Genomic DNA, 20811 nt, shown 5'->3' on the forward strand with positions numbered 1-20811 from the left:
TGTGCCGTCTCCCTGAAAGTTCCTGTTTACGGAGTTAAGTGCCACGTTTGGCTTTGTGTCATTTGCTGCATAAACGGATGGAGTACAGTGATACGTAGTAAAGGCAGGCCTGTTTTCTATGGAAATATCACACAGAGTCATAGAACACCCCTAGCTTCAGGCATGGGGCCATATGGTACCTGTGGTTACATGTTTGTCTTTATTACAACCGACAGCGTGTAAAGTATGTAGGCCAGTTCACATGGTCAGTTTAGGATGAACCGATGCTCCTCAGAACACACTTTAAAAGGTGCGTGTGTGTGTGTTTGTGTGTGCGCGCACGTACAGAGTTCATATTTTTTGAAAAAAACTGGAAAAGTTATGGAATTTGAACAATGCAAATTCCAGGCCTGGAAAGGTTTTGGAAACATAAAAAGACCCAGAAAGTTTTGGAAAAGTCATGGAATTTCTTTTAACACAGCATAATAATATGTCATTAATAAATGTATTTTCACATCGTCTTAACCTCAACATTCTAGTCGGGGAGCGATATGAATCCCACTATGAACCACATACATTGTCATTCATTTTATAGTTAAACCTCTTAGGGTAAACTTTAACACAGATTTGTATTCTTATTGTATAATGTCGACTGAACACATAGTATGGAACAGGAACACATAGTCATGGAAATTTGCCAAAAAGTCATGGAAAAGTATTGGTTAAGATGTGTATGAACCCTGTGTACAGGGCGGAGTTTATGCTTTTACTTTATGTTGCCTGTATAATTTGCTGCTGTGGGCTTCAAACCATTAATTGTTATCCATCAAGTTGCACAGAATCATTTACAGCAGAGAGCTTTCTATTTGAATTTGACGCTCTACTGGTTACACAAAGTGCTTTTAATGCAACAGAGCAATTTACATGAGTTGAGAAAGTTCTATGACCTGTGAGATCGTACATGTCTTTCAAATCTGAACAAATGAAGAAAAAAAAGTGGCTAAAAATATATATATTTTTTTAAGCTCAGAAAAGTTATGAATGACAAAAATCTGACATTTTTGAGATTGCAGCTGGTACTTGACTTTTCATTTTCTCAAAGAGCACACATGAGTGGACATATTTACTGAGTACTGATTGAAAGTCACTGGAGAGTGAAAATAAAACAGGGTCAGTCTCTTCAGGGGTCCTGAGTCCTGCACACGTTTTGTTTACCTCCCTTTGACCGTAGTTGAACCTCCGTCCTAAAAAAAAAAAAATCTTTGTTCATTATTCCCTCCGCCCAGGAGGTTGTGTTTTCAGTTTGTTTGTCAGCAGGATTACAGAAAAATGACTGGCCTGATTTTTATGAAACGTGGTGGAAGGATGTAGCATGGGCCAAGGAAGAAGCCATTACATTTTGGAGAGGATCCAAATCGCCGGGGGGGTGGGGGCGTGAATTATTTTTCACTTTCATAAACATTGCGAGATAGGGCATGGACTTGGCAGAGGTCTGCGCTCTCCAAATGCCCTTTTAGTTGTGTATGTTTTAGTGCTGAAACAGTGAGTTTATTAATTGGTTAGTCAATAGACAAAATTAATTGACAAACTGATGAATCTTTTAAGTCATTAATCAAGCAAAACTGCCAAACATTCCCTGTGCCAGCTCCTTTTCTGTTTTCTGTGCCCTGTATTCAATGCATTTACCACAATACATATTATATGATCTGATATAGCCACAAACTACTAAAAGAAAGTGTATTCTTATTTCATGCCTAATATTCTAGTTACAGAAACAGCACAGAAATACCCAGAGGGTCCGTGTGGTAAAATATAACATCTTTGTTCAAAATGTTTAATAACAAACATGGCATAAGAACAATGCATGTTTAGAAAAATATATCTGCAAATGTATTTTTCAAAATACACTATACATTCACCTAACCGCTACTCGATATTAAACATTTACAATTCTAAAGTAATAATTTTCACTATAGAGTCACGGTAGAAAACAACACCGTCAGTTTCCTCTTAATAATGTTCGCTTCAGGATCAACTTACACCAGGAGAAAGATTTCGGTATAAAACAGGCGAACAACCTGAGGTGTCCTTATTTTTAATTGGTATAGGTCTAGTTTTTAAATTGATGGTTTTTCACCAGTTTGACATGGTAACAACCCTCCCCCTCCCCCCATGCTCAGACAAATTGTCCAATTATTCACAATAGCTTTTCCTTAGACAATAAAATAAATGAAAATAGTACATGGACAACCTACAGCCAACTCAGATTCTTACCTAAAAGATACATAGTGATGAAACTTTATCCTTTCACTAATTCTTGGTACTTACTTGGTTGTTTTTAATATGTTGGATACTGTCATACATAACAGGTTTATTATATAAAGCAGATGGTGTTTTGGGCCTCCCCAAAACATGCCCAGTAGTGATGATACAGAAATCAAACTAGGTGCAACCTCTTATTTTACTTCAAAACTCAAAAATATAAGGATTAGGGTTAGAAAAAAAGAATGAAATGAAATGCTGAATAATTGAGTTTGAGTAAAAGAGGTTTTGGAATGGAGTCCTTTTCCATGTTTGAGTGAACGTTAACGGGTGGCTGTGTCTCCATAGCTTAAACACTGCTTTGAGTCTTCAGTGCAGGCACCTTTGTATTGTGGCTCTTCCCGAGTGTCTTTGAGGAGACTGTCCAGACTGAGAGGAGTACAGAAGGCCCTGAAGTCCCGGTCAGTACCCGGCTGGATAGCCTCCTTTCCTGGGGTCGGACTCGGCACAGAGACGCTCTCCCTGCCGCACCACCGCTTGGACCACGGAGTCTGGAGTCGGCAGCAGCTGTGTTACGTGGTTCTTCTGGACCAGACCGTCCACAACACTCTGCCATGGTATCACCATTACACAAACACAAACACATAAGAGTCTTTTGCAGCAGGTTAAGGTGTTACTGGTCCATGATAGAGGTCAATGAATTACAGTCATTAATTATGTATTGTGTAACGTGAACATTTCTGATTGTTTTCTAATGTACGCTGAATTATTTCCTACCTTTCTGGCAGCCAGCACACTATGAAAATCAACTTGCATGAATCTGAAACTTGATCGAGATGGGTAATCTATCAAAGAAAACTTGGTCACCTTTTATTTATCATCATTGTACAGACAGTCGTGGTGCCCAGAGGATGAATCCTAATGACTTTGGTGATCTTGCATTTCATCTACCACCCACTTAAGGGCGACGTTTGTGTTTTTTAGTGAAATAATTCCACAACTATTGGATGGGATGTCATGAGATTTGTAGTCTCGCTTTGCCAGACCATCCACACGCTGCGGAGCAGAGGAGGTTCTGGCTACTCCACACAGCATTCAGGGATGGGAGAAAAACGTGCTCTGGTTTATTGGCATTTCTTTAAACCAATCACAGTCGTCATGGAGCCGCTGAAAAATAGTTGTGCGAGAGAAAACTCCGATTGGACTGATATTCCAGCTAGCCGTCTCAATTTACCCTGCAGAGATCTGAGGAGAAGTTAACCATAGTCCTCATAAATCTACCGGAGTTTGAAATTCCAACAAAAAGGAAAGTGAAAGGAAAGCGGAAATTGGCGAAAAGATATGCATCAGGCGAAATTTCCTGCAGCACCGGAGCAATCCCGGAAGTGGAACATCATGGATATAGACTATGAGATTTGGTACAGACATTCATGTCCCCCTAGCCTGGGAACCAGTAAGATCTGTGAGCTCATGTTTGATTCCCCACTTCCAGCTGGCCAGACCCTGTCCGGGCCAATCGCAGCCATTTATCTCATGGGTCAAGTTTGATACGATGACTGACAGACAAAATACGTAATGGTGTCAATTTTGGCTCTCGCGCCTCGGACACTACGGCGAACATAAAGATAGCTTAGTCTGTACCGGAATCCCAGTCTATTCAGGTCCTATCCCCCGACCAATGGGCTATCCTGACCCTAACCGGCCAAGCTCAGTGCCGCATTATTATGAATCCCCCTTTCTTTCTTAGCAAGACCCCCCCTGCGTAGCATTCAAGCGCTAGGATTGGTCAGGCATCGATGCTCACGTCAGGTACTGGAACCCGAAATGTTCCGGTCCTATCCCCTGACCAATGGGCTATCCTGACATTAACCACTGGAGGTCAGCGCCAAGAAACCAAGTCAGGTTTATACTGACTGTGTATAGTGTGTATATGCCTATACTTGTTAGCTTGTTACTTGTTAGCATGCTAACACTCTAAGAAGGTGAACATGGTAAACATTATACCTGGTTAGCATAAGCAGGTTAACATTGTCGTTGAGCATGTTAGCATACTGACTTTAGCATTTAGTTTAAACCACAGCTAGGCCTAAATGGAGTCGCAGTTTTGTTTAAATTTTGTTATGCCTCCCCGTCGGTGACAGCCATGGCCGGAGGCATTATGTTTTTGGGTTTGTTCATCTGTCCCATTCTTGTGAAAGCAATATCTCAGGACCCCCTGGAGGGAATTTCTTCAAATTTGGCACATATGTCTACTTGGACTCAAGAGTGAACTGATTAGATTTTTGGGGTCCAAGGTCAGGATTGCTGTACCATAAGTCAAGAATTCCTATGCTAATTATGACATGTCACGTAAATGTCTGATAGGATAAAAAATATGAAGTGATGACATTTTATATCCAAAATGTGACATCATAATGTTCTGCAAAAACACTCTTCTGGCCATTAATCAACGCCATGACTCCAGAACAAAAGGGGACATTGTGACCATATTTCACATTTAGTCAGAGACTGAATTGGTGACACTAATCTTGGGTGCCAACCTTGAAAATGTGTATTTATAGATTGTCTGTGCTGCCGGGTTGAAGATGTGTGTTAAGCATCCACGTTTTGCCAAAAACACACTTAATACCTTTTATTCAATTCCTTCAAAGTCTTCACTTACATATATTTTATGAGTCTGGACAGACATGGATGTTAACTGCAACTTGACTGGTTGGCGGAGGCATGTAACTGCAAGGCGGTAATTCTAGTTTTTTTATTTGAAATGACGTTATCATCCTGTGATAATGCAGATGAGAGCTGGGATTGTTTGTTCTTTGTTGGTGCATCTAGATGCTTAAATACAATCTTAGACAAAAGGCAAATGCCCTATCCCTAACAAGTGAATATATTACTAAGGTTAAGGTATGTCTTTTTCTTCGTCTTCCATGTTTCAAGTCTTTGCAAGTTGATTTTCATACTGACGTCATCAATGGTTGCCTGTTCGTTCGGAAATCAGTCAAAAACACATGGTATGCTTTGAAAAATACTGTAAGTTTGTAGTCAAATTAGTATGTAGACTCTTTAACAGCCATTTCATATATTTCAGATGTTTTGCGACTGCTATGTCTCCATGTGTGACCCACCTTTTCAAAGCCCTGCTCCACTACTGTCATATTTGGGTTGAGCTGATTGTGAACCCGTGGCTCGGTCACAGCTTTCTTTAGGTCATAGTTGAAGAACAAGGAGTTTAGGATGACCTGTTTCAGCCAGAAAACAAACATACTTTAAATAACTGACTGTGTGTGTGTGTGTGTGTGTGTGTGTGTGTGTGTGTGTGTGTGTGTAAAGGGCGTGCGCGTGCGTGCGTGGGGCGCGTGCGCGCGTGCGCGTGCGTGCGTCGCGTGCGCGTCGCGTCGCGTCGTGCGTGCGTGTGTGTCAGCAGGATGGAGAGGATGAGTGTGAGTGAATCAGACTTACTAAGGCAGTGGCTGTGGTGATTTTTGTGCCCCCGGACGCTCCTACAACCATTTTCACTTTGTTGTCTTTGTCAAAGATGATGGTAGGACACATGGAAGACAGCGGCCTCTTGCCTGTAACACATAAACAGAATGTGGCTACGACTTCTTCAAGGATAAATGTGTACTTTTGACCTTGTGCTTTAATGGTCCATATGCAGCATTTTAACAGCCAAAAGGTGTTAATTTGACTCATATTTAAAATGTAAACAAAGAACAGCAGCGAGCCAAAGTGGGACATTGTAAATTAGCTTATTGCTTTTAAAACAGAGTATGATGCTGTTTGTGAGCTAAAGCTTTCAGAGTTCCTGATGAAGACAAATGCAAGAGCAAGTGAAGATAACCTCAGCATCAGCCTCACTACAGCAAGGGTCCTCCTCTTTGTGATTGGGGAAGCAAGGGGTTTAAATCAGAAAAACACTGCTATCCTTCAACACAGACATGCGTCCAAAAGGCGTAACCTAAAATTGAGCGTCAGCGTCAGTACTGGCAGGCCAAGTAGTCAAGACGCTGCTAACCGCTATTTGCCAACAACACGGTCGCATCAGCTGAGCTGCAGCAGCTGATCTGCTCCAGCGCATCAGCTGGTCAACTCCCCTCGCTGCTAAATGGCTACACTCAAACAGGGCGCCCTATTTAAAGCTGCTTTAGTTTGCTCCTAATTGCTTGCTGCTCGCATCTATGCAACCCACCTCCTCCCCAGCTCCGCCTTGTCGTGTATAACGTGTCATCGTTGCGGCTCTGTTAATAGGGGGAATAGTTTAGCTCTCCCAGTCTTAAACTGTGTGAGAGCATCCCCTAATGCTGCTGCTGCTCTCTGCTCTTTCATGGTGCTCATGAAAGGTCAGGGGACTCCTCTGAACAGAGCCATACCGCCAAATATAATTCGTAATTTATTCAATAAAATTAAAAAGCATTTTTATTGTCTTGCGTTGTTCCTGACTTTAATGGACCTGACAGAACTGGGGGTTGGAGTAACACAAGTGTGATAACTCAGTCCAGCCACACCTGGTTGAATGAAATTGTTGGGTGAAGGAGGGATTCCAAAGCCGTTGGTCATGTACGGAGAGCTGAAGTCGTCCATTTCATCGTTGAAAATGATTCCAGTCGATCGAGACATGACTTTTGAACCAAAGCTGAGGAAGTGAAACATTTAGCTTTTTAATCAGAGATTGATACAAAGTCACAGATGATAATCAGCAGATTCAAATCATCTATCAATCATCAAAACAGTTTTCTTTCTGACAGGCAGGTTCAGGAAATGTTTTATTCTGAAGGAAAGGCTATTTTTCAACTTGTTACTATAGATTGATGGTGCTGGTGGCCGCCACAGCGCTTCCGTCCTCAGCTATGACCGACAGGTGAGCGGTCCCGTGGTTGTCTGGGACAAAGTAGTCTGGCTCGTAGTAGCTGTCTGGGTGGGTGGTGTCGTCTGTAATTTTACTCCTGATGCCATCAGCAAAGTAGTCTGAGGTCATGTTTAGGAGGAGCTGAGGAGAGCAGAACGAGTCAGTCAGAGCAGACGTTCCTGACAGTTTGTCATTAGATTAGATTTTTACTGCACATAAGAAAATACATAGCAGATCAGTCAAAAGGGGAACAAGATACATACAGTATGTAGTGAAAAATAGAAAATAAAATGGTAACTGAAATGTGCAAGAGGAGCCCAAAAAAAAAAAAACATAGGGGCTTATCAGGTATCAGCTATCCTAGTGTAAACATTAATTTAAAATACAAAGTAGTACAACATATTTTACACAGCTAAAGAAAAGGCATAATTAATCAGGTATTAAAAATATGAATTGAATTGGCAAAATTATGACAGAGAAAAATTATGATGTTGCACTGGACCAACACAAAAAAGAGATGTTTTTTTCTTCTTCAATTAATTTAGGCTCGTGCAGTTTTTAATATGACTTGGTAAACTGTTCCAACATGAAAATCATACATGGTAAACAATGGCAGAGCACTTGTCCTGGCCTTTGTAACAATACAGAAAATACTACTCCAATCTTCTCAAATCTGGGCCGAATAAATGCACAAAATATGTGCATTTAAAGAAACTGCCCCTATAAAACTGCACAATAGATAGCAGGAGATGGCTGTCCGAAATGAAGCTCTGACGTGTAATAATAATAATAACATGAAGGCTTACATCAGTAATGTTGAGATAACGTGGGTCCCCGAGTCTGCTCCTCTTGGCATAGGCAAAACGAAAAGCCTCTAGGATCCGATGGTACGTTAGAGTCTTTTTCTCTGCCGTAGACACACTTGTGTCTGTGAAGTTGTAGCCTGCATACAAAAATAATAATAGGAAAACACATCACAGGAAACAGATGTCTGCAGCAAATGAAGAATCACATTTTTCGGCCTGATCGGGTAATGATTCTTCTCCGTGATTGTTGCTAAAAACCCATTTCAGTCGGTGGTAGGTCATTAAACTGTGAAATCTTAATTCAAATAACACAAACCCTTTTAGCAATATGAACATGGGATTGTGTTCCTCCAGTTTCATTTATGAACACAATAAATCTTATCCCTCATTTGGAATTAATGATGCAACGTTTTATTTAATGCCTGACTAAAGATCTCTGCCTGAACAGATGGGGGGGTTGATGGTGAATTAAATTTGGCAAGCAGATCTGAGTCACAGCTCTGTTTTTTGCTTCCAAAACAGGCGGAGAAATATTCCAGGGACGACCTGGGGAAACCTGACACTCTTTCTTCTGCATGGCTGCACATGCACTTGGCCAGGCTGCTCACCATCCACTATGTTGAGTATGAGTGCCAGCACAGGGCCACTGGAGGGGGCGTCTGGGACATGCATGGTGTATTCACCAAGGTTCAGCTTCAAAGGGTTCTCATTCAGCACAGGTTGGTACTCCAACAAATCATCCAGGGTGATAATGCCGCCTGGAACCAGCACAGAAGTGTGAATTTAAAATGAGGAATAATGCTCAAATGAATGATTGTCATTGTCATTGTGCTATTTCCATAAAATCTTATAAGAATTAATAACTTGTTTGGGGTTCTATAATGGGAAGTTTGGTTCTATTCACTATCTCTAAAGACAACAATGAAGAAGAAAACAACATAAGACCTGCAGCCTGGATGTCCTTGACGATGCTCCGTGCCATCGACCCGTTATAAAACACATCTGGCCCCTCTTCTGCTATCCTTTGGTACGTGTCGGCCAGCTTTGGAAATTTAACAATATCGTTTTCCTTCAGTATTTTTTTTTGAGAATCACAAAACACCTCACTGGAAGATGATAAAAGAAAAAGAAGTAGACTAGTTAAATTGTAGAAATGTTCAAGTCTGTAGAAAATTAAAGCCATTACCAGTAGATTTGAAAATGTCCTGCTTTAGCTCCTCTAACAAATATACGGAATGAATGTTTCCAATAGGGCATAGATATATACCAATAGGGAAGCTATCTGCTCTATCAAATGAGATTACATTTGTGTGTGTGTGTTGTTGGTTAGAATAACACTGGGTAAGGGTACATGAATTATCATGAATTCATGCATGACTTAATTGATGTAGGCCTATGTATTATTATGCATTATGTAATTAATGATTTACGTGTTACTGCATTCCTTAATATCCCATGAATCATCAGGAATTGACGTGTTCATAGTCTGTCATTCGTACATAGTGCTTTAGTTGATGTGTTCATGCATGAGGTCATGAATGAGAGGCTATGAACTCATGTCAATTCCTGATGATTCATAAGATATAAAGGAATATAACGTCATGCATGAATTCATAATTCATGTACCCTTACCGTGAAGTGTTACCATAACTTTAGTTCAAGCCTGTGGCAGCAGTTCCAAATAATTAGTTTAGTGCCACGCAATGAAAAATACCTTTTCAAAAAGTTTTCACAAGTTCAGTGGGTGCATTTTCCCAAAGAATGCTTTGATTCTGAAAAATAAAGTTGGTCCCCCACGAAACTCACTCAATGTCTTTTAATATAATTTTTTTAGATATGTAGGCTACATACCAAGAACATTCATGAATATTAACTGAGATACCCCATTATGTTGTGAGCAGTAGGCCTTCGTGTGCTGTTGGCAAAATTGTGTCTAATCTGTCTGTGTCTTTGTCTGACCTGACACATGTTCACGTTAAAAAGCCTGTTTGTGCGTGTGCACGAGCACTACGGTCACGCGCAAAGTGTCTCGGTTTTAGTTCCAGGAAATCTGGTCACCCTAAGATAAAGTAAAAAGAAATCAAAAAGCACCACACTTCCACAGTAGCATAATGAGGGTCCCTACATGTTAACCGAAGCATTGAGAACTTTGTAAGTGTACAGACAGTTTATTAAAAAGATAGTTTATAAAGACAGTACCGTTCGCGTATACAGGCAGGCGCCATCTTGGGAAAACAGTCACGACCAGTTGAACGACGAATGCCGGGCAATCAGTAACCAGTAACATAGCTCAAGCACGGCGTTCGACTGATCGTGACTGTTTTCCCAAGATGGCGCCTGCCTGTATACGTGAACGGTAACCCTAACCCTTGGTGGTGGTATAGAAATAGCGATTTCTTTTTACTTTATCCGTGCCCCGACAACTAGCGCTATAAGCTAATTAGCGGTTTGCGCTAAAACTGGTCACATTCGATTAGCATGAAAACATATCCCAGAGAACGGTCGACTCGGTACACGTGTTATTAACCCCTAGGTTCATTTTGCGCCGGATTTGTCCTTTAGGAGGTGAGGATACGACATCTCCAGTCAACCCTGCTGCCAATTTGTTTCAGTGGACACTCGCGGTACTGCAATTAAAACATCCCCTTGCGGCCCAAAAAGCAATTTTCATTCAAATGAATGGCTGCCATCTGGGAGTACACTATCCACTTTTTGTAATACATCCATGGAATCTATAACCAGGAGAGGTTTAGCCTAGCTTAGCATAAAGACTGGAAACTGGGGAAAAGGATAGCTTGCTTCTGTCCAAAGTTAAATGCATTTACAAGTACTTCTAAAGTTTAATGATGCGGTGCTGTTAGTGTTTTTTACACCTTGGGACAGAGCCAACTGTTTCCCTGTTTCCAGTCTGCATGCTATGCTATGCTACTCTAAGCTAACCATGTCCTGGCTGTAGCGTCATATCTAATCTTCTCATCTAACTCTCGGCAAGAACGAGAAAAAGAGTATTTCCCAAAATATCAAACTATTCCTTTTAAGTTGTCATTGTAACTTATTGGACAAATTGTCTTACCAAATTCAAGTCATAAAATTATTTTTTTTTAAAAAGGCAGCAGAGTCAGTGAAGCCAGAAGCTGCTGTTCAGTTTAGCTGGTATTTTCTGCCTTTAATTGTTCATCCTCACCACATGTTGGCGTCTCTTTGAATGGAATCTTTGCTCTTGAAGATGGCATGAGCCAAAGCTTTTCCTATAGGAAATCCATCTCGAGCCAAGGCGATGCTGGGCTCAAACAGGTCTTTCCATGGCAGCCTGCCATGCCTCTTGTGGGCCATCTCGTAACCGCGGATCTCCCCGGGAATGGCTATGGACAATCCACCTGTCATGTAGAAACAGCAGTACCACTATCATGAAGCTCTTTCTCTCTGTCCACTGTCTGACTGGAGGACCAGCACACTAGGAAAACACTGTGAGACTTCTATAGATGCTACAGTGTTCAGGACATACAGTTAGTGTATGTTTATGTAACCAGCAGCAGGGGCAGGGGAAGACATAGCAAGGTTGGTAAGGATGATGGAACATTCCAGAGATCCTGGATGGATAGATTTGAGACGAAAATATTTATCATCTCTAAATTCCTCTCCAGCTCTAGATACAACATTAGAGTCAAGTTATAGTAGCTGCAATAGTCAGATCTGCACTGAGTATAGGCTTTAAAAATAATGGACGGAAGCTCCGGGGTCTGATAATGAAGCCAATGCGGAAGTGCCTTAAACCTGCATTCTATCCAATTTCCAGCAGAGGCTGACTCCACTGGTTGCAAAAAGAAGTCGGTTTCTATAGAAATCTATTAAAAATGACCCTACTTCTCACTGGATTTATTACCTCAAACATTTTCATAATGAGTTTATGGTCTCAATCACTAATGATGTTCATTTAGTAATGAATGTATGACATTAAAATAGATGTGAAGTTGTTTTATCTCAAACTTTGACTCTCTCACTGTGTTTTTTCACTTAATCAAAGTTGATTGTAACATTTTGGTCACCTAAAAATGTCGTGTTCAGCGCTTTGCCAACCAGGCTAGATCAGATACTGCTAGTGTTAGCTGTTAACTTAAAGGGGTGATAAACCGATTTTACCCTGTCATAGTTGAATAACGACAGTTCGGTGGGTAAATAGGACATACATATGAGCACAAAATCCCATTGACACCCCTTTACTATGAAAATTTCATATTTTGAAACTGCCGCTGAAAACGGGCGAATCCCAACAAAGCTGGAAGTTGACGTCAACCTCCCAAAAACGGGAACCTTTGTCAACCCATAGGTGTATTAAGAGAACGGTCACGCCCCAACATTTACATAGGCTACACAACTGACCTGAGATCAGTTAGTCTTCTGAATCTAGGTCGTGCAGATCTCAGAAAATGTATAAATTGTTCATATGCTATTTTACCATTAAATTCACTTCTGAGACATTTTTATGCGAGAAATCAACTACTTAGAGGTCAAATATGGGCCGTTTTACGAAAATGTATGTCTAATTGCAAATTTTGTCCGACTGTGTGTCGGACTTCAGAGGTTGGTGCTGCCTGTGTTGCTGCCTCGCCGCCTGGCCTGCCTTCCTCCACAGACCCCGGCTTGCTGTGAGCCCGATTGAGCTCCGGCACGGCTGGCAGCCCACAGCACCTCATACCCGCGCAAAGTCACCGTTTGGGCTATTGGACTACTACCAAATGCCGCTGCTCTGACAGAGCTCCAGAGCCTGCAACTCCCCTCTTCCTGCTAGCTAGCTAAATGCCCGGTGTATGTGAGTGAAAGCGAGGTCAGCGAGCTTGTTACGCCAGCATTCTCTTACCACAGATTCTAGTTAATCTTATAATGTGTGTAATTATAATGTGTTGAGTTATTTAAACAAACGATTGGGAAAATAAACGCCGCTTGTCCATGAGTCTCATTGATAGAGCCTGCGGCTGGATGGAGCTCTATCAATGAGAGCTAGCTAGCCTCCTCTTAGAATTCCTCTGGAATTCACAAATATTCATTAACTTGAAATCGGACACCGTTGTTAGCTTTATAAAACATTAAGTTAGATGTTGTATAAGTGGCGTGACGAAATTCAAACTGTAAATGTACTCGAATTACGACCAAAAATGAAGCTAACTAGCCGCAATCTGTACACATAGGATTGAAGGGACAGTCGCAGCTAACGAAACCCTTACAGCTCACAAATATTCATTAACTTGAAATCGGACACCGTTGTTAGCTTTATAAAACATATAGTTAGATGTTGTATAAGTGGCGTGACGAAATTCAAACTGTAAATATACTCAAATTACGACCAAAAATGAAGCTAACTAGCCGCAATATGTACACATAGGATTGCAGGGACAGTCGCAGCTAACGAAACCCGTACAGCTCACAAATATTCATTAACTTGAAATCGGCCACCGTTGTTAGCTTTATAAAACATATAGTTAGATGTTGTATAAGTGGCGTGACGAAATTCAAACTGTAAATATACTCAAATTACGACCAAAAATGAAGCTAACTAGCCGCAATATGTACACATAGGATTGCAGGGACAGTCGCAGCTAACGAAACCCGTACAGCTCACAAATATTCATTAACTTGAAATCGGACACCGTTGTTAGCTTTATAAAACATATAGTTAGATGTTGTATAGCTAAGTGGCGTGACATGTGTACTGAACTCCGACACACAGTTTTACCAAATTTGCAATTAGCCATCCATTTTTGTAAAACGGCCCATATTTGAGCTTTATATAGTTGATTTCTCGCATAAAAAAGTCTCAGAAGTGAATTTGGTAAGGAAAGGAATATGAGATTCTGTCGCGTTTCTAATGTCTGTGTATTGGGGATTCGCTCAACCAATCAGCACACGACCTCTAATGCGTGTGTATAGCGAGTCGCTCAACCAATCAGCGCGCGTCTCTATGTGTGTGTACGGGGCTAAGGCTCAACCAAGCAGCGCGCAGCTCATCTAAATATTCATGACCATACCATATTTGGAAGAAAAGCTCTTGTTACAAATAGGGCCAAAACACAGGGATGCATAAGGGCCAATAAAATATCAACCAGGCCATTTTCAGCCCAACTAATGTTACATACCCCATTAGGAGACCATAAGGAACAGTGTGAAATACCCTATATAATCATTCTATCATCCCTTTAAGGAAAAGTTTGCCTGTTTACTGTGTGTTGTCAGTACAAGATCCGTTCTGCCTGCACGATCTGTTCTGCACATGCGCAAAATGTTCGCGCATGCGCTGTTGTACGAGGATTTACGACACTGCACGATCTGTTCCACGCTTCCAGTCGACAGCCAAGCTAACGTTAGTTTAGCTAACAGCTAATTCGGCTAACTGCTAGCTGAGACAGCATGTAATTACTTTAAAAGACCATCAAAATAAAACTTTAAAATAAACGTCAGTTCTACTTTACTTGTGCTCATTTAAAATACAATCACTCAAAATTTGTCTTTATTGTTTTTACTGTAAAGTCTTAATTTAGCTGTAGCCTGCTTCTCCCATTAAGTTTGACTTAACGTTATTTTAGACTGAATCTAGCTGTCAGCTAGCGGTTAGCCGAATTAGCTGTTAGCTAAAATAACGTTAGCTTCCCGGTGGAGGCTAGCCATAGGCTAGCGTGGAACAGATCGTGCAGGTCGTATCTATATGTCAATGGTCGTATCCTCGGTAAAACAGTATTATCTTGCGCATGCGCAGAACGGATCGTGCAGGCAGAACGGATCGTGTACCGACATGTACTGTCGTACATTCAGATGAATGACGCCAATACCCGGAGGTCCGTGATCCACATCCAGTTTAAAAATACCAAAACGGCTACGTCCAAATTGCCAAACTCAACTTGACCTGGGAAATACTCCAACAGCTCGAGGCTAATAGCTAATAGCCTACCTGTACGAGAAAGCTTGGTATTGTTGCCAAACATATCTTCAGTGGCGTTCATCGGCGCCGTCTCCCTCGCATCGATGGTTTCCACCTTCCCTATTGAGCATAAAATAAGGGCAGATTGCTACTTGTGTTTTAGTTAGTTAACATTTGTTGAGAAGTTCTAACTCACCTGTGGAAGCGTCATAGATGACAAAGAAGAGCCCTCCCCCGATGCCCATGCTGTGAGCGTTCAAAAGGCCGACACATAGCAAGGCAGCGATAGAAGCATCCACGGCAGAACCGTTTTTCTTCAAAATGTCCCTGAAAACACAAACATACGACAAATTAGTAGAAGCCGGCACTCGCATATGCACATGCAGAAACGGAGCTTACTACTGTATGTCACAAGTCTGAGAGCATCAGAGTCTTCTTACCTCCCCACTTCTGAACACTTTCCAGCATCGGCAGCCACAGCAGCCTTTGAGTAGAAGTGGTCCATGGGGGGAGGTGTGTTTTTCTTCCCCAAGCCCATGAACACCCCCAGGAACAGGCTCACTGCAGCCACCAGAAGGACCACCAGACCAGCAATCAGGGACTTCCCAACCATTTTCCTGCCCGGGGAAAATCGACACCTCAGAGTCAGACACAATCCTTCAGCTCAGAAACAAGTGTCCTCTGCTCCAAACATTGTGTAGAGTGGTAGCCAAACCTTTACATGAATGACAATGGGGAAAAAAGGCGCATCACATTTTTCTTTCTGTGAAAGGGAGAGCAGAAGGTTCGCTCACCTGTTGTGTATTTTGCACAGATAGATGGAAAATATTGGACAAAAATAAGAGATAAGAAGGGGGTTGGCTGTCTGAGTGTGTGTCAGCAGTAATGACAAGGTGTTTACAATGACCAGCTTCACTCATTGGTGATGCTGTGAACACAATGTGTCATATTAGCACAGGTGTGTCATACTGGATAAGAAGCATATGCTTCATTTGGACATGTTTTTGAAAGTTACAGACAGAAAAATAGACAACAAGAAAGAACGGTACATAGATGAAGATGTGAACAGGAAGGGTAATGCAAGCTTTCTTCTGTAACCACTTTATGTTTGACCTCTTGTGAGCATTAGCACCAAAGCAAAAAGGTTTGAAATTCTTGCACATTAAATAATTTTTATTTTTTTTAAACTAGATGTCACTTTTTCAAATGATGGATGCCTCCCTTTCCTCACTTTGTAGAGCAACTCTTGAGTTTTTTTTTTTTTCTAGTCCTCTATAACTTTACATTTCGCTCTGATATAAATCCTCCAGGCTATGCCAAAGTGAAAGTGAGAGTGATCTGTTTACAGATGCCAGCAGCAGCAGCAGCATTCATCCCTGGACTCTGGGCTTTGCGTGATTGGCTCGGCCGGCAGCGTTGCCATGCTCAGTAGCCGTGTCACAGTCTATTTGGCTTATTCTGCAGGCATCCTCAGAGCGATTGAGATGCCCGAGCCTTCGCCCAGCAGCACAGGTCCTGTCGGTGACAGAACCTTCTCAACAGCAAACCCAGACAGCAAACCAACATGAATAAATATTGATTTTCCATCGGAATCATCATTATGGTTGATATTGAAATTTCAATGCAAAATAAATGTTGAATCACCATTACAATATCGATTAAACCTGACGTTATTAATGTTGATGGCAACAACATTGGAACAACATTGATCTGTAGTTATCTTTATGATTGATTAAGCATTGATATTTTGTTTACCGGGCGATATTGCCAATGTGTTGAAAATCCATCGAAATATAGTTGACCGGGAAATATGATTGAAAATGCATTGTTTGGGAAATATGATTGAAAAAGCATTGATATATAATTGACCGGGAAATATGATTGAAAAAGCATTGATATATAATTGACCGGGAAATATGATTGAAAAAGCATTGATATATAATTGACCGGGAAATATGATTGAAAAGCCATTGATTTTTGGTTGATCATCGGGTGGTAGACCAACGTACTGCACCGGACACATCTCATTTCTGGACTCTTGGGGCGAATACGATCAGGCAAGCTTGCTTAAAATGTAATGTTCGATATGAATGAATTGTACTAAATCAAATACTGTTACTCGTTAACATGATGGTTAGTGTCCATCATGCTTTTGGATTCTGCATCAGACAACTTTTAAAAATAGCTAATGTTAGCTAGTGTTAGCTAGCGTTAGCTAACATTCGCTAGCGTTAGCTAACATTAGCTAGCGTTAGCTAGCAGTAACAGTCTTAGAATATGATACAGATGAAGATGGAAATGTTTTGGCAAGGAAATTATTGGATATGACTGAATTTCCATTTGTAGTTGCATTATAGCTTTTGGATTTTGGTGAGGACAACTTTTAGAATTCGGTCATGTTAGCTAATGCTAGCTAACGTTAGCTAGCGCTAGTCTTATGGCGTTTTTCCATTACATGGTTCCTGCTCGACTCGCCTCGACTGGCGCACTGTGCGTCCCTTTTCCATTGCAGATTTTAGTACCGCCTCAGCGTGGCTGGTCGTCATAGCGACTGCCGTGGGCGTGGCTTGGTAGCGTTGCATTTCCCCCCCCCTCATTTCCTGGTTCTCCTTCTCCGTAAACAACATGAAATCAACAAGATAGTTAACTTTTACTGCTCCAGATTTCCCATCGTGGTCAGAAAGAACAGGGCAGACACTTTGTTTCTCTCACATATATATGACTCTAGAGTCACTACTCGCTGCGGAGCTAATCGCTGGCACTCTCTCACTTCTCCCTCGCTCAGCAGCTGTACACACATGGCGACTCGACACACACCAGCGCACAAGTATAACCATCAGGCCACTTGTATGCTACGGAGAAAGCTGCGCGGAGCCTCCGGCAGCAAAAAAACACTGCTGGCTAAACTATTTAAAAATGCCGTCTGTAGCTAGCAATGCAGTGACTATTCTTTCCGACCAATCTGTAGCCTGCAGGGTTTCACGTCACCTTCTCGGCTCGCCTCAGCTCGCTTGGAACCTCGACTGAGGAGGTACTAAAAAAAGTACCTGTTAGCATGTACCAGGTACTTTTTTTCGTAATGGAAAACCAAAAAAGGCGAGTAGAGTCGAGGCGAGGCGAGTAGGTACCATGTAATGGAAAAGCGCCATTAGCCTAAAAATCCATTTTGAACTGATGTTTGGCAAGGATGTGACAGTATTTGTTGCTCTAATAGTGTTGTAATGTGTTTGTAGAGAGGAAAATGCCAGGCGGAGAGGGATGAAAAGAGAGATCACCTACCGGAGGGACTGAAGCAAGTAAAAAGGTAACCTTCAATTTTGAAAAGTGATTTGAATGTAGGGAAAACATGATAGGCTAGCCTACAACACTGGACAATTGCCTTATATCCGATCATTGAAAAATACTAGGCCTATAAATTTTGTTTCCAAGTGTGCATATGTGGGTGTTCTGTTTAACTTAAATGCTATTTTTTTTTGCATTGTGCTTGTATTTTCTGTTTTAGATGCTCTTACACAGCAGATGGGGACAGCCGCCGTCACTCAATTTACTTTTGCCCAAGCTGTGCAACAGTTGCTGCGCTATGCGTCAGACCGGGCAGGATATCTGGTAGACAGTAGTCAGACGTCAGAGGACCATGAACTGTAAATATGCTGAAGAGGACAAATAATGAAATAAGAGGCTAATAAAATGAATTTGTTTTTACCTTAAACAGTGTGGTGTGGTCAGTGTTTTAGGCTAGGCTATAGGCATACAAACTTTAAAATGTTCCATCACTTTTTAACATCCTGGCTGTAGATAAAGCAGGATATTCCTTATAGGCTATTTAATTTAGGGCATTACATTTTCGTATGCCTAGCAATACTTTTCTATGGCTTAATAATGATTGAAATTGCATTGAAATCACGGTGATCCTTAGTTCAGTTGAATTGATTCAATATTCCTGATAATTGAAATACCATTGAAATTCCGTTGATCTATGGACAGGATTTCAACGTTGTTTCAATATTAAAACAGGGTGCAAAATGATGTGGAATCAACATCAGAATTTGATGTTGTTTCAATGACTTAATGTTGACACCGGAATGTTGATTTAACATAGTTTCAATGACTGTTTGCTATCTGGGAATACCCTTCTGTGGTACCTCCGCTAGTCCAGCCACACTCCTGTTGCTGGGCCATACTGATAAAGCACTGTCAAAGGAGTCTGTGGGCTGCCGCTGCTGCTGTGATTGTGTCCAAATCTAATCACTACTATCCTGTTCTGGATCTCCCAGGTTCAGAGCCGCCCCGAGGAGGGGAGTTTATGTAATGGACAGAGCTGATTTATAGCGGAAGACGACAATTACATATCTGTTTGTTGCAGGTCACAAAAGCCCTCCAGCCTTTGCGCACACGTCACTGATGCTGCATGGGGGCTGTTTTATGAAATATCAGCTGGAGCTGGTTCATATTTGTATCCCTCAGCTAGAGGCCTATAGTACATTTCATTTTGACTTTGCTGGGAGGGGTACAGTCCCACACACCGTCGTCTCCCTCCAATTGTTTTCACACAATAAAAGGGGAAGGTGTGTCTGTGCCTCTATACTCTGCAGCAAATCAGATCACGCACTGCTGTTGTTTCTCGGTAGCAGGTGAAACGTAGCCTGCAGAAATAATTACAGCAGAGAGGTGGCCACAATGGGAATGGAGGTGATGTCATGTGTTTTTATCGGTGGCTGCAGTCCTTTAATGATAGGGAGTCATAGACAGACTCTGTTGTGTGTGCTGCGACTACGAGTTGCAAATGCAGCTTCGACTGTAGAATGTTGACGAATGTGTTTTTCGATGTATTGCGTGGACGTTTTCTATCCCATGTTCCCTAGTCTCGCATTGCCAGGCCTTCCTCCACAGTGCTGTGGACGAGGGTCTGGCTAGTCCACACAGCATTCCAGGATGGGAGAAAAATATGCTCTGGTTTATTGCCATTTATTAAACCAATCACAAACGTGATTGGCTAAGCGCCGTACGGAGCCACGGTGCCGCTACAAAATAGTCTCGGGAAGGAACTTGTTTTGGTGGAACGTGTACATTCAAAAGTTGTTTTAGTCGTGCGAGAGAAAACTTAGAATGGACAGATAGTCTAGTTAGCTGTCTGGATTTACCCTGCAGAGATCCGAGGAGCAGTTCACCATAGTCCTCATAAATCCACCAGAGCCAACACAAAGGAAGCGGAAGGTAACGGACATCCGGCAGCACCGGAACAACCCCGGAAGTGGAACATTGTGGATATAGACTACATGTTCCGAAAGTTTTTTACTTGTGAACCCTTTAAATAAAAGTGGATTCTCATGCCTATAAATTATGATTAATCATCATTGAATGCAAAAAATATATATTTTTGGGGGGCATTTTTGTCTTCATTTGATAGACGATGGTCGGAGAGGTGACAGAAAATGAGGGAGAGAGATGCATCTAAGGTCCCTGACCAGACTCGAATCAGGGATGTTGCGGTTCTTGGTCAGCGTCTTAACCCCTAAACTATGGGGACACCACTCTTGTATCAGTGCTATGCTGCTTCCAGTTGCTCTGCATGATTTGTGTGCTATCTTGAGAATGTTGATTTTGTTTCCACTGTTGTCATTTTAGTATCTTCTATGTTGGCGCTTTTTAACTCCACTTAGGGGGATTTTCATATTAGTTACGAGTATATGATTGCCCCATCCCTCTCCATTCCCCTGCCGCTCAGCTTTTACATCATCATCTATGTGACATATGTTTATGTTGAAGCTACAGCGTAGAAAGGGGCACTGCAGACGGACACTGCTGCCCCAGTGCTAGCCGTCTGATATAGAGGCATCAGTATTAAATTGAGAGAGTGAGTTTCATAACCGGTTAAAAACTTCTTGTAGTCGCGTTATATAGCAATCCACTCCACTTCCGTGTTTTGATGCAAACCTTACCGGAGTACACATGAACCATACTCCTGATAGTATGATAGGCAGCGTTCACACTAATCAAACTTTGGGGGT

The 20811-nt window shown here is 41.7% G+C and overlaps 1 protein-coding gene across 2 annotated transcripts; it reads right to left on the bottom strand.

Moving 5' to 3' along the window:
* Positions 1 to 623: 623 nt before the first annotated feature.
* Positions 624 to 15495, bottom strand: ggt1a (gamma-glutamyltransferase 1a). 2 transcript variants are annotated; one of them, XR_005639531.1, is made up of 13 exons: positions 15244 to 15495; positions 15000 to 15130; positions 14834 to 14923; positions 11078 to 11270; positions 8839 to 8999; positions 8502 to 8651; positions 7894 to 8030; positions 7041 to 7228; positions 6747 to 6874; positions 5701 to 5813; positions 5367 to 5480; positions 2624 to 2850; positions 624 to 1223 (listed from the first exon to the last, which is right to left on the bottom strand). XR_005639531.1 is itself a non-coding variant. In XM_039803791.1 (12 exons), the coding sequence occupies exons 1-12, from the start codon at positions 15414 to 15416 to the stop codon at positions 2704 to 2706; spliced, it is 1725 nt and encodes a 574-aa protein (XP_039659725.1). In that variant the 5' UTR covers positions 15417 to 15495; the 3' UTR covers positions 1703 to 2703. The 2 variants fall into 2 exon arrangements, 1 of the variants encoding a protein (XP_039659725.1); XM_039803791.1 differs by lacking the exon at positions 624 to 1223 and having other exon boundaries at positions 1703 to 2850.
* Positions 15496 to 20811: the final 5316 nt, after the last annotated feature.

This window comes from Perca fluviatilis, chromosome 6 (assembly GCF_010015445.1).
Source record: "Perca fluviatilis chromosome 6, GENO_Pfluv_1.0, whole genome shotgun sequence".
NCBI lineage: Eukaryota > Metazoa > Chordata > Actinopteri > Perciformes > Percidae > Perca > Perca fluviatilis.